Source organism: Panthera leo, chromosome A1 (genome assembly GCF_018350215.1).
Source record: "Panthera leo isolate Ple1 chromosome A1, P.leo_Ple1_pat1.1, whole genome shotgun sequence".
Taxonomy (NCBI): Eukaryota; Metazoa; Chordata; class Mammalia; order Carnivora; family Felidae; genus Panthera; species Panthera leo.
In genome coordinates, this window is record NC_056679.1 from 93,707,670 (window position 1) to 93,723,080 (window position 15,411).

Below are 15,411 nucleotides of genomic sequence, written 5' to 3' on the forward strand. Positions count from 1 at the left end.
TTTTCTTGTGAAAAACATACACAAGACACAATGCTAAGTACTAATTTCTATCCATAAGGCATCTAAAAAATAGCTTCTCTTAAGACATAAACATGATACCAAATGAAAAACCAAACACAAAAGAAACATAATAATAAATAGTTTTGTATCCCTTCCCCCTCAAAAAAGAAGCATCAGTATCAGCAACACTGACATAAATACATTAGATTTCCTGTTCATAAGGAAAGACAATCCAGTTACAGTTTAACCATTTCAGGGTTAACCAGGAGAGAGCGTCTTTACTCCCGCAGTTTGTGAAAGGCAGGATGAAGACAGGAAAGAGGCAAGACTGTTTAGGTTTTTCCGATTTAAGAAGAAACACACACAAAATACAAGCGTGGCCACAGACTACTCAGATGATGTGTAATTAGTTACGAAGGTTAACACAGAGCCGTCGTTTTGCTCCCCTTTTTCACCCTAAGTCACATCACGTGCTTCAACTACATGTCCTCTTGGTATTCTAGATATTTTGCTGTGATGGGTTCCTCAAGCTGAATTCCTCCACTGCCCATTAATGCAAATGCTGGGTACATCGTGTGCGAACAGTCCACCTGGCGCTCGTAAAGGCATTTCATGTGATCCATGTCATAGAAAGCCACTCTGCCTTTGTCATAGTCGAGGAAAATCCCTATACTTGTTGGCATCGGAAGAACTCTATTCTCAGGTTCACTGGCGGAAGTGGCTGACTTGGGTATGAAAAACTTCTTCATGCCTATGGTGACTAACGTGAAGGGCTGTGAATCAAAGCAGGCATCTTCACTTCCGCTGTCATGGCCGCTGTCTTGCTCGTATCTAGAACACAATACACACACAAAGCAGTCTTAGCTGTGGCGCCATCCACAGGCCGTCAACTATCCTCAAAACGTTTTCACATGATAATATATGTTGCTTTATTTATTTTTTTAAGCTTACATATTTTAAGAGAGAGAGAAAGCACAAGCAGCAGAGGGGCAGAGAGAGAGGGAGAGAGAGAATCCCAAGCAGGCTCTGTGCTCAGTGTAGCGTAGAGCCTGACACAGGGCTCGAACTCATGAACCAAGAGATCATGACCTGAGCCGAAACCAAGTGTCGGACGCTTAACCGACTGAGCCACCCAAATGCCCCGACATATGTTGCTTTAAAATGAAGTTGTGGCTCAGTGGGTTAAGCGTCCGACTCTTGATTTCAGCTCAAGTCATGATGTCATGGTTCGTGGGACTGAGCCCCATGTCAGGCTCTGTGCTGACAGTGAGGAGCTAGCATAAAACAGCAGCTTATAGAGATTTTTGACACAAACGTCCTTCCTTCATTTTCCGATGCATACTTCACTTTTTATGTATTTGTGATCATACTATATTGACGCTTTTAATCAGGTCTCACTGATATTTCTGATGTCACAAGCCTTTTAAACATTATTAATATCAATATTCTATCGAGTGGTCATGGCACCATGTTTAATTAACCATTTCCCGATTACCACAGTCACTGTTTTGTTAATTTCTCACCCTTGTGCAAAAAACTTTTCCTGTCACTCAGATTACCAATTTGGGGTTCTGTTCACACAAGAGGTCATAAATTATTTGTGTGGGCTAGTATACATAATACCACGTAAAACGACAAAACCACACAACGCCCATTAAATAATCAATCTCTTTACAAACCAGAATTCTTTGATGTGGAAACCTGTTTACCGTGACCCAATTTTGTAAAGTACCTCCAGGGGAGTTTAAAGAAATTATGTCCCATTACAAAAGAACAATTTCATACCAATTATGAGGTATGGCAGTTGGAAGCATTTCACTATACGTGTGAGTAATTTTTATCACAGAATTAAGGAAATGGATATGAAAGATGTTCAAAATTTAAAACTGTGGGGAGCTTGGGTGGCTCAGTCAGTTGAACTTTCGACTCTTGATTTCAGATCGGTCATGATCTCACAGTCGTGAGATTGAGCCCTACATCAGGCCCTGTGCTGACACTGTGCAGCCTGCTTGGGATTCTCTCTCTTTCTCTCTCTCTCTGCCTCATCTCCCCTCTACCTCCCCCCACCCCCGCACTGCTCTCTCTCTAGGAGAAAAAAGGTTTAAGAAATTTTTAAATTAAAAAAAACTTTTTTTCATGTTTATTTTTGAGAGAGAAACAGAGTGTGAGCAGGGGAGGGGCAGAGAGAGAGGGAATCACAGAATCTGAAGCAGGCTCCAGGCTGAGCTGTCAGCACAGAGGTTGAGTTGGGGCTTGAACCCACAAGCCATGAGATTATAACCTGAGCCAAAGTTGGATGCTTAACCAACTGAGCCACCCAGGTGCCCCTAAAAATTTTTTTTACTTGCAAAGCTACAGGATAGTCGAGAAGTACCCAAAACAGGCTTAGACACTTGAGATTTGTATCCCAAGACCTCCTGACTCCTTTCTGGAGCCAGCCACATCCGTACGGCCAGAACACCTGAATCTAAGGAATGTATTCCAGATGTAATAAGCAAACCCACATCAATTTCCAGTCTTACCTGGCCAAACAACGATGTGTACCTTTAACAGAATCACTAAGTTCTAGATCAATAAAAAGAGCCTACCTTGGACTAACTGCATCCCGGGGAGAATGGAGCCATTCTTGTAGTTTATCACTGGAAGCGACTCCCACTTTTACCAGGTATGAATACGGTTCCACGCGGAAGGCCCAGAAGTGCTTCCCCTTGGTAATTCCAACGTCTCCAATGATGTAGTCTAAACTGGTGTAATAACCCACTTGGATACGCTCCGCAGCAAGCAGAAGATTAAACCCAGCTCTACTCTCAACACGGTCTCTCTTCAAGTTCAGCAAGAGGCGTTCGTTATTATAGCCACATTTTTCATCAAAGAGGAAACTAAAAACTGTAAAGAGAGCTTAAGATTAGTCTCATCATTATCGGTGAGCACTTCTATAACTGACAGTTAAATAGGATCTGTTTTTGAACTAGAAATTAGTGAAAACAGACTTGAAGAGGAATGTGTCACATGACCCTAGACAAAGTATTACAAACCGAATCCCCAATTGGGAAATCACTTCCAGTAGATTCTCTATGCCTGAAAATCTCTAGGAATATCAAACGGCAGAAAAAGTATTTCAAGTGTACAAGAAAACTTAACAAACGTGGTTCCTGGGAAGAGACACAGCAGATCTCTTCTATTTTACACTACTGGATCTGTCCCTTTTCCCTGTAATATAAGGGGATGTACTTTTTCATAATTACCTGTACAGTTTTCTAAATATTTATTCTAAATATTAGCAACTTCAGTAGGGGCTTTTCCTTATCAATCCACAGGGCAGACATGAAAAACTGTACAGTAGTTTAAAAAAAAAAAAAAAAAAGGCACACGTTTTGAGTTTAGAGAGACCAGAGTTTTAATCCCTGGTGAGGCATTTTTGTTTGGTTTTGAGTAGGGTGGAGGGGCAGAGAAAGGAGGACAGAGGATCTGAAGCGGACTCTGTGTTGACAGTAGAGAGCCCAATGTGGGGCTTGGCTTGAACTCCCGAACTCACAAACTCAGGAACCAGACCCGACCCTTAACCAACTAAGCCACCCAGGCACCCTCCAGCTGAGGCATTTAAATGGAGTTTAACTTAACCTTTGATTTCCTGACTACAGAATGGACAGAATACCACTCTCTTAAGTCTCTATCAACTCAGATCCATTAAGCAGAACATTGGCTCAAAAGTGGAAATGACCCAAACGGTCATCAACAGATGCACAGATAAAGAAAACGTGGTCTATCCATACAGTGGAATATTATTCACCCTAAATAAGCAAGGAGATTCTGGTACATGCTACATCAAGGATGAAACCCCAAATAAGCCAGGCATAGGATTATATCCATCCACTTATATGAGGTATAGGCAATTCATAGAGGCAGAACATAGAATCAAGGCTCCCAGGCTCTGTGGGGAGGGGGGATTTGTGTTTAATGGGCACAGAGTTTCAGTCTGGAAAAAATGAAAATGTTGTAGAAATACGAGTGGTAGTGGTGGCACAAAAATAGGAATGTACTTAATGCCACTGTCCACTGATGTGCACACTTAAACGTGGTTAAGACAGTAATTTTTGACTATACTATATACCATGATAAAGAAGAAATTGTGTACTAGTAAGCTAAAGCCATTCTCCATATGTAAGCGGACCATCCTCTCTGGGAATGCCTATCGCCCTGGCCTGGTATCTTCCCGTCAATCTCAAAAGTCTCCCCGTTTGCAAAATAAAAATTGTAACAGTCACCCTGGTCACCTTATTCCCAGAGGAGAGAAACCCAAAGGGTTAGGGTTAGGGTTAGGGTTAGGGTTAGGGTTAGGGTTAGGGTTAGGGTTAGGGTTGGGATGCGTGGCTGACTCAGTTGGTGGAGCACACAACTCTTTATCTCGGGGTTGTGAGTTCGAGCCCCCACTGGGTATAGAGATTACTTAAAAATAAAATCTTAAAAAAAAAAAGAAAAGAAAGCAAGAACTTTGAATGTGTCCTTTCTTCCTTCCCCCTCCACCAAGTCACTGAAAACCCAGCAGCTACTTCCAGGTTTCTTTTTAATTCCACTTTCAGTCAGACAAGAAAAGAAAGGGGAAACTGCCTAAAATGTACAAATATTTATTTCATACTTGCAAATCCACCCTAAAACTATCAGATTTTATTCAAATTGAAGATAACCAATTTTCGCCAACCCTACTTTATTTGTATTCTTTTTTTTTTTTTTTTTTTTTAATTAGCCACAATGTGCATGAAAAACAAGTAGTGGCTAGTACACTTTGGACAAAAAGGGAAGGAAGGACAGACTGTACAAAATATGGACACACAAGCCACTAAAAACAGGCAGGGTCTGTGGGGTCTAAAAACCAACTGCAGGAACCTCAAAGGCAGTGAGCAACAGGGTACAATGTGTGCCCGCTATAACCAGAATGAACCCAGCACTGGTTCTCAGCGTCCCTGGTCTGTGGAGACACTGCAGGGAAACCGCTCACCTGCAGATGATTCTTTCTACAAAAATCTATGGGCACTCTGTAAGTAGCACCAGTGGCTTCAGACCTGGGGGGGGGGGGGGGGGGGGGGGGGGGGGGGGGGGGGGCGGGGAGGGGCTGGGCGAGATGAGCTTTTAATATTGAGGGGGGCAGGAATCACCAAGTTCTAGAGAACATCCAGACACGTCAGAATGAGGTTAATCAAAATATTTCATATTATGCCAATAATTTTTTTAAAATCTCCCAAGATCTATGTTGTAGAGATTTCTATAAACCTATCAAAAATACAGAATTATACCATGTAAAAATTGTACGGCAGCATATTTATGCTATTTTTCATTTCAAATGAATAGCCCTCACTCAAATGTCTTCATGTTTTTCTCCATCTGATGTCAGTCCACATTCTAATCCTGTTCCCAGCCTACATGGTGAAATTCAAGTATTCGTCTATTTCCAAAACCTAGCTGGGGATGGAATGGGTTTTCTAGAAAACTTTTTTTCAAACCAATGAAAACTGGTTTCAATGTAAAGCTATATAAAAACAGTGCCTAATTTATTTATTATTTTTTAAAGTCTATTTTGAGAGAGAGAGTATGTAAAAGAGCAGAGGAGGGGCAGAGAGAGAGAGAGAGGGCGAGAAAGAATCCCAAGCAGGCTCTGCATGGTCAGCACAGAGCCCGACTTGGGGCTCGAACTCCTGAACCGTGAGGTTATGACCTGAGCCGAAATCAAGAGCTGGATGCTTAACCGACTGAGCCACCCAGGTGCCCCTAGTTTATTTTTTATCAAGGTCTCTTCCAACTCTGTGGTTTTTTTATTCCCAGTCTTCCCAATACCTGGAGCTGGAGGGGTGTGAAGAATCAGCTCCCTGCTGCAAGGACTACAGATCGAGCCCTTGTAGGCTCTTACTCTGAAAGCATAGTTACAATTGCTTTCCAGATCGGAAATGACTTTACTTGTGCCACACACTTCTATCTCGTTCCAAGACAGCATCTCTTCATCTCTGTTAACCTTCCGATATTCAAGGACATAGCTGTCAGCTTTGTCCTTTTCTGGATGGTGCCAGTTGATCAGAGCATTGTTATACACCTTGCTCTGCTCCTCGTTGATCTCTGGCACATCTACACCTGCAAGAAAGAAGAAACCAAACAGAGTTAAAATACTGTTATTTCAGAACCTATATGTTCCTCGATAAAAATCATGTATTGAAAATACTTACATCATTTCTATTTTTTTTTAATGTTTATTCAGTTTTGAGAAAGAGACAGAGCATGTGTGGGGGAGGAGCAGAGAGAGAGACACACACACACAGAATCCGAAGCAGGCTCCAGGCTCTAAGCCATCAGCACAGAGCCCGACATGGGGCCCGAACCCAAGAACCATGAGATCATGACCTGAGCCGAAGTCAGAAGCTTAACCAAATGAGCCACCCAGGTGCCCCTTAAATCATTTCTGTACTAAGAGTTTTCTAAATTTGTAACACTATGTATAAGAGAAAGAATAACTCCTGTAGTGAACAACAACATGGGCGGACCCTGTGGACATGCAAACTGAAATAAACCAGACACAGAAAGGCAAATACTGACGCATGATTCCACTTATGTGAGGAATCTAGAAGAGTCGAATTCATAAAATCAAAGACTGAGATTCTGGCTCCAGGGGCGGGGGAGGGACAAATGGGCAGTTATTAATCAAGAGGCATAAAGTATCAGTTACCTCAAGTATCAGTTAAGCAAGACGTATAAGCTCTAAAGATCTCAGTACAACACTGTACCCAGAGTCAACAACACTGTATTTCCACACTTAGAATTTGTTAGAACAGATCTCAAGGTAAGTGCTCTCACCACAAAATTTAAAATGAGAAAGAGGGGCGCCTAGGTGGCTCAGTCAGTTGAGCGTCCGACTTTGGCTCAGGTCATATCTCACGGTTCACGATTCGAGCCCCGCATCTGGCTCTGTGCTGACAGCTCAGAGCCTGGAGCCTGCTTCTGTGTCTCCCTCTCTCTCTGCCCCTAACCCACTCGCATTCTGTCTCTGTCTCTCTCAAAAATAAATAAACATTAAAAAAAATTTTTTTTAATGAGAAAGAGTAAGCAATGAAGACTTTCAAAGGTATATTTAGGTGTGTAACTAAAAGGGAGAAGAACAAAAAAATAAGACAGACCAAAAAAAGACTTTAGCTTTAAGCATTATATTAATTCTGAAACACCGTAAAGTTTTTTAACAATATGCCTTTCAATTTCCACCTACTAAATAGTAATGCTGGGGCTCAAAATATTTAATGTGCCCTCCTGTAATTATATTTTAAAATCAGGGGTGCCTGGGTAGCTCAGTTGGTTGAGTGTCCAACTCTTGATTTTGGCCCAGGGTCGTGGGATCAAGCCCCACGATCTTAAGCACGCAGCCTGATTAAAAGTGTGTGTGTGTGTGTGTGTGTGTCTCTCTCCCTCCCTCCACCCCCCACCTTTGCCTCTCCCCAACTCACGCTCTCTCTCTCTCTCTAAACTAAAACAAAAAAATAAATTTTATTAAAAAAAGATTTTTTTTAACGTTTATTTTTGAGGGACAGAGGGACAGAGTGCAAGCTGGGGAGGAGCAGAGAGAGAGGGAGACACAGAAGCAGGCTCCAGGCTCTGAGCTGTCAGCATGGAGCCTGATGCAAGACTTGAACCCACAAACTGTGAGATCATGACCTGAGCCAAAGTCAGATGCTTAACTGACTGAGTCACCTAGGCACCCAAAATAAATAAATTTTAAAATCTAAGTTTGGTGACTATAACAAAATTCAATGAAACATCACACAATTTTCTTTCATATTTTCCTCCACAGAGTTGCAAGGCAATTTAAATGAATTTTTCTTGGTATAAACATGATACTAAGATTTCTTTTTTTTTAATTAAAAAGAATTTTTTTTAATGTTTATCTATTTTTGAGAGAGAGAGACACAGAAGCGGAAGTGGGGCAGAGAGAGAGGGAGACACAGAATCCAAAGCAGGCTCTAGGCTCTGAGCCATCAGTACAGAGCCCAATGCGGGGCTGGAACTGATGAATGGTAAGATCAGACCTGAGCCGAAGTAAGACGCTTAACCAATTGAGCCACCCAGGTGCCCCAATACATAATATTTTCTGTAAGAACATCAGAAACTACACAAAACACACTTCAAGCAACTCCAAGATAAGCACTACAACAATTTTTTATAGATCCTGCCAGTATTTTTCTCCCACTGGCAATTCCACTGCATGGTCATGTCAACATTTAACTGTTTTCAGAAACTCAGAAACAGGTTTCTAGTTTTTCATGAAAAACACAACATAGAAGTATCTCAGCTAAATCTCTGTGCATATGCATAATCCTTTCCATACAAGGAACTCCCACAAGCTTAACTGCCCAGGGGTAAGCTATACAAGTCACATACACATACCACACATTCGTCAGAGAAGTATATGAATTGAAAATAAAAGTCTCCCTCTTGTCCTTCTCCCCACGTATATATAAGCAATGTGTAAGCATGTCTGTATAGAGTACATTGATGCAACTGTATGTTCTACAGCCATGATGAGATCTGGAAAGTCATTCAAAATACAATTGGGGGAGAAAAAAAAAAGCTAGTTATAAAATAACATGACTAGTATACTCCACCCCCCCACACACACCCTTTTTTTTTTTTTTTTTTAAAGCAAAACAGGTGCATGCAGAGGCGCCTGGGGGTTCAGTCAGTCGAGCATCCGAATTTGGCTCAGGCCACGACCTCACGGTTTGTAGGTTTGAGCCCCGCATTGGGCTCTGTGCTGACAGCTCAGAGCCTGGAGCCTGCTTCAGATTCTGTGTCTCCCTCTCTTTCTGCCCCTGCCCTGTTCATGCTCTGTCTCTCTGTCTCAAAAATTGACATTAAAAATTAAAAAAAAAAAAAAAAGAAGAAGAAGAAGAAGAAACCAACTCTATCAACACTTTGATCTTAGACTTTTAGCCTCCAGAATTATAAGAAAATACATTTCTGTTGTTTAAGGCATGCAGTCTATGGTATTTTGTCTCAGCAGTCCTAACAAACTAACATAGCAAAGTAAAGACGAAAACATCTTAGAGTCAGTTGTAGCCTGGAGACATCATTTTTAGGTTTCTGCCCTAGAGAAACTCACACACATGTGCACAAAGAACACTGATGAAGATGTTCAATACGGCACTGTTTACAACAGAGAAAAAACAAAAACAAATTGTCTCTCAGTAGGGAAATGACTTATAAAATGAAATACTATAAGCAGTTAAAATAGCTTTTTTTAATGTTTATTTATTTTGAGAGACAGAATGAGCAGGGGAGTTCATTTATTTTGAGAGACAGAGAGTGAGCAGGGGAGAGACAGAGAGAGAGAGGGAGATAGAGAATGTCAAGCAGCTTCTATACTACCAGTACAGAGCCCAACATGGGGCTTGAACTCACAAACCATGAGATCATGACCTGAACCCATATCAAGAGTCAGATGCTTAACCGACTGAGCCATCGAGGCAGCCCTAAAATATAGCTTTGAACCAGAACTTTGTGTGCTAATATCTTAAACTTCACGTGTTTAAAAAAGCAATTTACAAAAAGGATACATATACAATGTAATGCCATTTATACAATTTTTTTTTTAATGTTTCTTCATTTTTGAGTGAGAGAGAGAGAGAGAGAAAGAGCACCTGAGCAGGGGAGAAGCAGAGAGAGAGGGAGACACAGAATTCCAAGCAGGCTCTAAGCTCTGAACTGTTAGCACAGAGCCCAATGTGGGGCTTGAACTCAGGAACGGTGAGATCATGACCTGAGTCAAAGTCGGATGCTTAACCGACTGAGCCACCCAGGCGCCCCTATTTCTACAATGTTTAAAAAAACACATGAACCAGAGCACCTGGGTGGCTCAGTCGGTTGAGCATCCGACTTCAGCTCAGGTCATGATCTCACGGTTGGTGGGTTTGAGCCCCACACAAGGCTCGCTGCCGTCAGGGCGGAGCCTGTTTCAGATCCTCTGTCCCCCTCTCTCTCTGCCCCTCTCCCGCTCACGCTCTCTCTCTCAAAAATGGATAAACTTTAAAAAAAAATCTTTAAAAATAAATAAATAAAATAAAAAATAAAACACACAAACTAACAGAATATACTTTTTGTGCATAAAAACCTAGTTTTCATAATGGCAAACCGAAGCATTTGTTGTTCCCATACCTTCTGAATTCTGACTACAAGAGTAAGGCTCTGTCATCAGTAAAACTTACCACTAGAGAAGAAGGACAATTCCCCAAGAAGTTCTGTTTGTTTAGATGTATTAACAACATAGTCTTCAAAAGAAGTCTGAGCCGCAGGTCTAAAGCTCTTCAAAGATTCCGTAGCCTTCTGTATTCTGCAGACAGAGATTATTTTATATAAAAACGATTTTTTAAAAGGCCAATCAGACTACATATCTGCCATGTGATTAAAAAAAAAAAAAATACTTCCGTCAACTTTCAGGTGAGGAGTGTGGCCGTGCCTTGCACAGGACACAGCACCAGGAGCCACTCGGAGCTCAAGTTGAAAGATACTGCCAAGGAGATCTAAATTCAAAGCAACACACCTGAGGTGGAGTTGTTTCGCCGTCTGTACAAAACAAGACTGGTCCGTCTCCTTAAGCACTTCTTGGGCATATCCCACAAGCCCGTTGTTCTCTAGAAGCCCCTGATACTCCTCCACTTGGGTCTGAAATTTGTCTAATCGCAGTTTCTTAGAAGTGTCAATTGCTTTCAAAACAGATGATTTCCTCTCTTCTAGAATCTCATAGAGCTTTTCAAAATGTGTGATTGCTTCTTCTTTAGCTCTCTCTCCATTACACTATTATAAAACAAGCAACACGTTACCTCATCTGCTAAATCCAAATGTCTTTCCTCAAAATAACCAAAATTCAATTTTGAATGACTCTGACATTTTCAGAACAGTAATTTGGCACTGAATACACTTAGCAAGGAACGATGGCCAATTTTTATTTAGACGTACTTTGTAATTTTATAATACTGTGTTTTCCTTAAGCTTTAATCTCCAAAGCTCAGCAATAAATAATTAAGTAGGGAAACAGCCTTCAACTTATATACAAAGGAACTTGAGGAAGAAATTAACTGATTTAACCAAAGACACAGGATAATATAATCCTGGAGCTTTTTTTTTTTTTTTTTTTTTAATTTTTTTAACGTTAATTTATTTTTGAGAGACAGAGCATGAGTGGGGGAGGGGCAAAGAGAGAGGGAGACACAGAATCCAAAGCAGGCTCCAGGCTCTGAGCTGTCAGCACAGAGCCCAACGCGGGGCTTGAACCCACACAAACCACAAGATCATGAGCTGAACCAAAGTCGGATGCTTAACCAACTGAGCCACCCAGGCACCCCTTTTTTTTTTTTTAATTTTTAATGTCTATTTATTTTTGAGAGAGAGAGAGAGACAGAGCATGGGGGGGAGGGGAATACAATCCCAGAGCTTTTAATTCATTTCTAATTCAGGCAACTTTTGACCCCTTCTATCCTATTCCAATTTTTTACGAGATGTTAAAACAGTTAAAACTCAGGAAGATGACATCCTTTACTAAGATATCAGAATGTAACTCTTCTCTTCAAATTAATGTACTTTAATTAAAATTAAATTTTACATGACTTTATGCAAATTATTTAACTTCTGAACCCCTGAGTTTTTCTCTTCTGAAAACTGGGGATAAGGGAAATAATTTGCGGTTTTTTTGAAGATGGGAAAAGATTATTTACATAAAATGCCCACCACAATGGTACATAGTCTGTACACACAGAGATTATATTCCCTGTACATGCAGCTCTTCCTCTACTTGGCTATAAAATGATCCTATCTGCAGTACTGACTGAACATTTTGAATGTCTGTAACATCAGAGACCAACTTGATTCTGAAAACAAAACCAGCAGAGCACACGTATGCAGCCATCATTATAGACCCATAAGTAGCAGACATCAGAAAAAATGCTTCAAACACATTCTTAAAAGCTGACATGTGGAAGAACTACACTGTACATTTCCCAGTGTCTTCTGGCCAACATTTCTAATGAAAGGAAATTTTTTTCCAGATTCCTTTCTCTGTTTCCTAAACCCAACAGGCAAAAAAATATTTTTAAAGGATAGGGCGCCTGGGTGGCTCAGTCGGTTGAGCGTCTGACTTTGGTCATGATCAGTCAGGTCACAATCTCACGGTCCATGAGTTCAAGCCCCGCGTCAGGCTCTGTGTCAACAGCTCACAGCGTGGAGCCTGCTTCAGATTCTGTGTCTCCCTCTCTCTGCCCCTCCCCAAATCATGCTCTGTCTCTCTCTCTGTCAAAAATAAACTGTAAAAAAAAAAAAAAAATTAATAAAAATTTTTTTTAAATTTTTTTTTTTTAACTTTTATTTATTTTTGAGACAGAGAGAGACAGAGCGTGAACAGGGGAGGGGCAGAGAGAGAGAGAGACACAGAATCTGAAACAGGCTCCAGGCTCTGAGCTGTCAGCACAGAGCCCGACGCAGGGCTCGAACTCACGGACCGCGAGATCGTGACCTGAGCCGAAGTCGGCCGCTTAACCGACTGAGCCACCCAGGCGCCCCTTAATAAAAATTTTTAAATGATAGGCAGGAGGGAAGGAAGGAAGGGGGACAGAGGTGGTGACATTTTGGTAGTAGTTCAATGAGAGATCACAACATTAAACTCAAAAGATCATTACGCATAGGTAAAAAGGGGGATTTTTTTTTTCCCAGCTAAGTGTAATTATAGAAAAAAAGACCATGTCACAGTCCTCACCGAGCAAAAGTCAAGAATGCAGACAAATTGTCCAATGGGAAAGATTCTTAACTGACGAGCTGACCAATGCAGCTTAGGTCAAAGGTATAAGAAGCTAGGTAATTTCTCCAGGATCCCAAGGAATGAGCGTCTGCATGAACAGGTGACGTGAGAGTTCCTCCGTTTTCAGCCTACTGAATCACAAACTCAGCAACGGGTCCTGGGTATCCCTTATTTCAGAAATAAGGCCAGGGGCGCCTGGGTGGCTCAGTCAGGTAAGCGTCTGACTCTTGGTTTCAGCTGAGGTCATAATCTCACGGATCATGAGATGAGGCCCCACGTCAGGCTCTGCACTGACAACACAGAGCCTGCTTGGGATTCTCTCTCTCTCCATATCTCTCTGCTCTTCCTTCCTACATGTGCTCGCTCTTTCTCTCTCTCTCAAAATAAATAAACATCAAAAAGTAACAGGAAGTAAGGGCAGCATGACTGAGGACCAGTAATAAAACAAACCTAAAATGACCAAAGATACAATCCCTGAAGCAACCTACCAGGTAGGTGATAATTTACCAAGGATTGGGGGATTATATGAAACACAGAGAGTTTTTCAATCAGACAAAAATAGGAGACACAAAATCACACTTTTCAAGTACATGGAAAAACAACTTACTTAGGGTGGGGAATGCAATCAGTGAATATCAGGGGAAAAAAATTAGAAACAAAGGCAGTGATGGCGATAATGCTGCTCATTTGCATAATTTCTCAATTTTCGAGCCCATTTTGGGAAATAAAATCTCAAGAAGTAACAGTCTCACACTAGCTAGGATATTGTTATATTGAATCACAGCTTCTACAGTGATCAGGAGTAATGGCCCTTCAGTTTATTTTAAATAGAGGAAAAGAAACACACATCAAGATCGGTGAACATTTGGAATTTTAAAAGAACCCAGTCCTATCTTTATTTTTTAAATGCTACCAATTCTCTTCACTTGTTTTACTGAAGTGTAATATACAAGCAGAAAATGGTCTACGTAAGCGTGGAGATCAATGAACCTTTGTAAACACGTCCATGTAACCCGCATCCGGATTAAATGGAGGAATGCTACCGGATCCCAGACACCATCCCTATAACCTTTCCAGGCACCCATCCTTCCCCTCCCCACCCTTCAACAACGCCTATCCTGAATTTTAACCAGAGGATCCAGCTTCCCTTTTGTTGGTACTTTTTACAAAAGGAATGGGTTAGTTTGTACCCCTTTGTCTCTGGCATCTTCCTTTCAATACTATTGCAAGATTCAGCTACACTGTTGCATATAGTTGTAGATACTCACTCTACCTCTGCTTAACTTCCACTGTTGATGGATGTGTGGGTAGTTTCCACTTTGTGGCTGTTCCAAACACAGGGATGGAACATTCTGATACGTATGTTTTGGTGAACGTATGTCAGGTATATATACTTAGGGATAGCCGGCATTTTAAATCAACCTGGTCCCAAGAACACACAGTATGTATTTCAGATGCATTCTGTTCATTTTGTAAAATGCCGATAATTGGCAAAGCGATCATTTACCTCACGTGACTACTTCTGACACCGTAACCGCCACGTGAAGGGGGAGTCATCCTCTGCCCTGTGCTTCAATATAATTTAATCACTGCCCCTATCAGGAGCTGATCACACATTGTAACTTAGTTCTCACACGTGTTTTCCTAGTCCCAGAAAAGCAGGGATGAAATCCAACACGATCCTGTAAGCCCAGCACCCACTACCCTCAGGGTTTTGTGAAGGAACACATTCTCTAGATGGATAAATAAAAACATGCAAACCAGGTTAGCACTTACCTCGGTTTCTTTCATTAACAAGTTCAGTTCAGAAATTTGACTCTTCACCTGGCTCTCCTTACCAATAAGGTAATCAATATCCTTTGAAAGCTTTTCCTGTTAGAGCATATCAGAAACACAAATAAACAGAAGCAGGAGTTTAACAAAGGCCTCGCAGGTTTTTCCTGCTTTTATTTTTTTTTTTTTTTCACACAATACCCATCTTCTTCTTTAACCTATGATGAGAACTGGAGACTGTCATTATTTATATATATTAATGTTTATTCGAGAGAGAGAGAGAGAGAGAGAGAGGGTGAGTGAGGGGCAGGAAGAGAGGGAGACACAGAATCTGAGGCAGGCTCCAGGCTCTGAGCTTTCAGCAGAGAGCCTGACACGGGGTTTGAACTCATGAACTGTGAGATCATGACCTGAGCCAAAGTCAGATGCCTGACCGACTGAGCCACCCAGTCGCCCCTGGAGACTGTCATTATTAACTCGGAGTAAACAGTTACTGGCCTTGAACACTGAGGTCCAAGGACACAGGAGACATTAGAAGCAGGCTGGATAAGAGAACAAGGCAGTGATGCTCAGACTGGTATTCAAAAACCTGGAATATATATATAATACATTTTTGTTGTCTCCTCATCGCTCCCAAAGGTCTTCCTCCTCAGGCTTCTGAGTAAATGGAAGAATAGCAAACGGGAGTGTGTCCTCCATCAGATTTTATAATTCATTCCCTCGCTCTCTCGTTCTCTCTCTCTCTCACACACACATACACACACACACACACACACACACACGACCCAAACAGCAACAAAGACCCTTCTAAAATAAACTTCACA

The 15,411-nt window shown here is 41.4% G+C and overlaps 1 protein-coding gene across 1 annotated transcript in view; it reads right to left on the minus strand.

The window, feature by feature from the left end:
* Nucleotides 1–388: 388 nt before the first annotated feature.
* TRIM36 (tripartite motif containing 36) overlaps nt 389–15,411 on the minus strand; it is a 32,195-nt gene continuing 17,172 nt past the window's right edge. The window contains exons 5-10 of the mRNA XM_042933309.1: nt 14,591–14,686; nt 10,568–10,821; nt 10,233–10,357; nt 5,830–6,120; nt 2,589–2,886; nt 389–831 (exon numbers count right to left, since the gene is read on the minus strand). Of these exons, the coding sequence (XP_042789243.1) occupies nt 480–831; nt 2,589–2,886; nt 5,830–6,120; nt 10,233–10,357; nt 10,568–10,821; nt 14,591–14,686 (1,416 nt within the window). The 3' untranslated portion in view covers nt 389–479. The remainder of the gene's footprint in view (nt 832–2,588; nt 2,887–5,829; nt 6,121–10,232; nt 10,358–10,567; nt 10,822–14,590; nt 14,687–15,411) is intronic.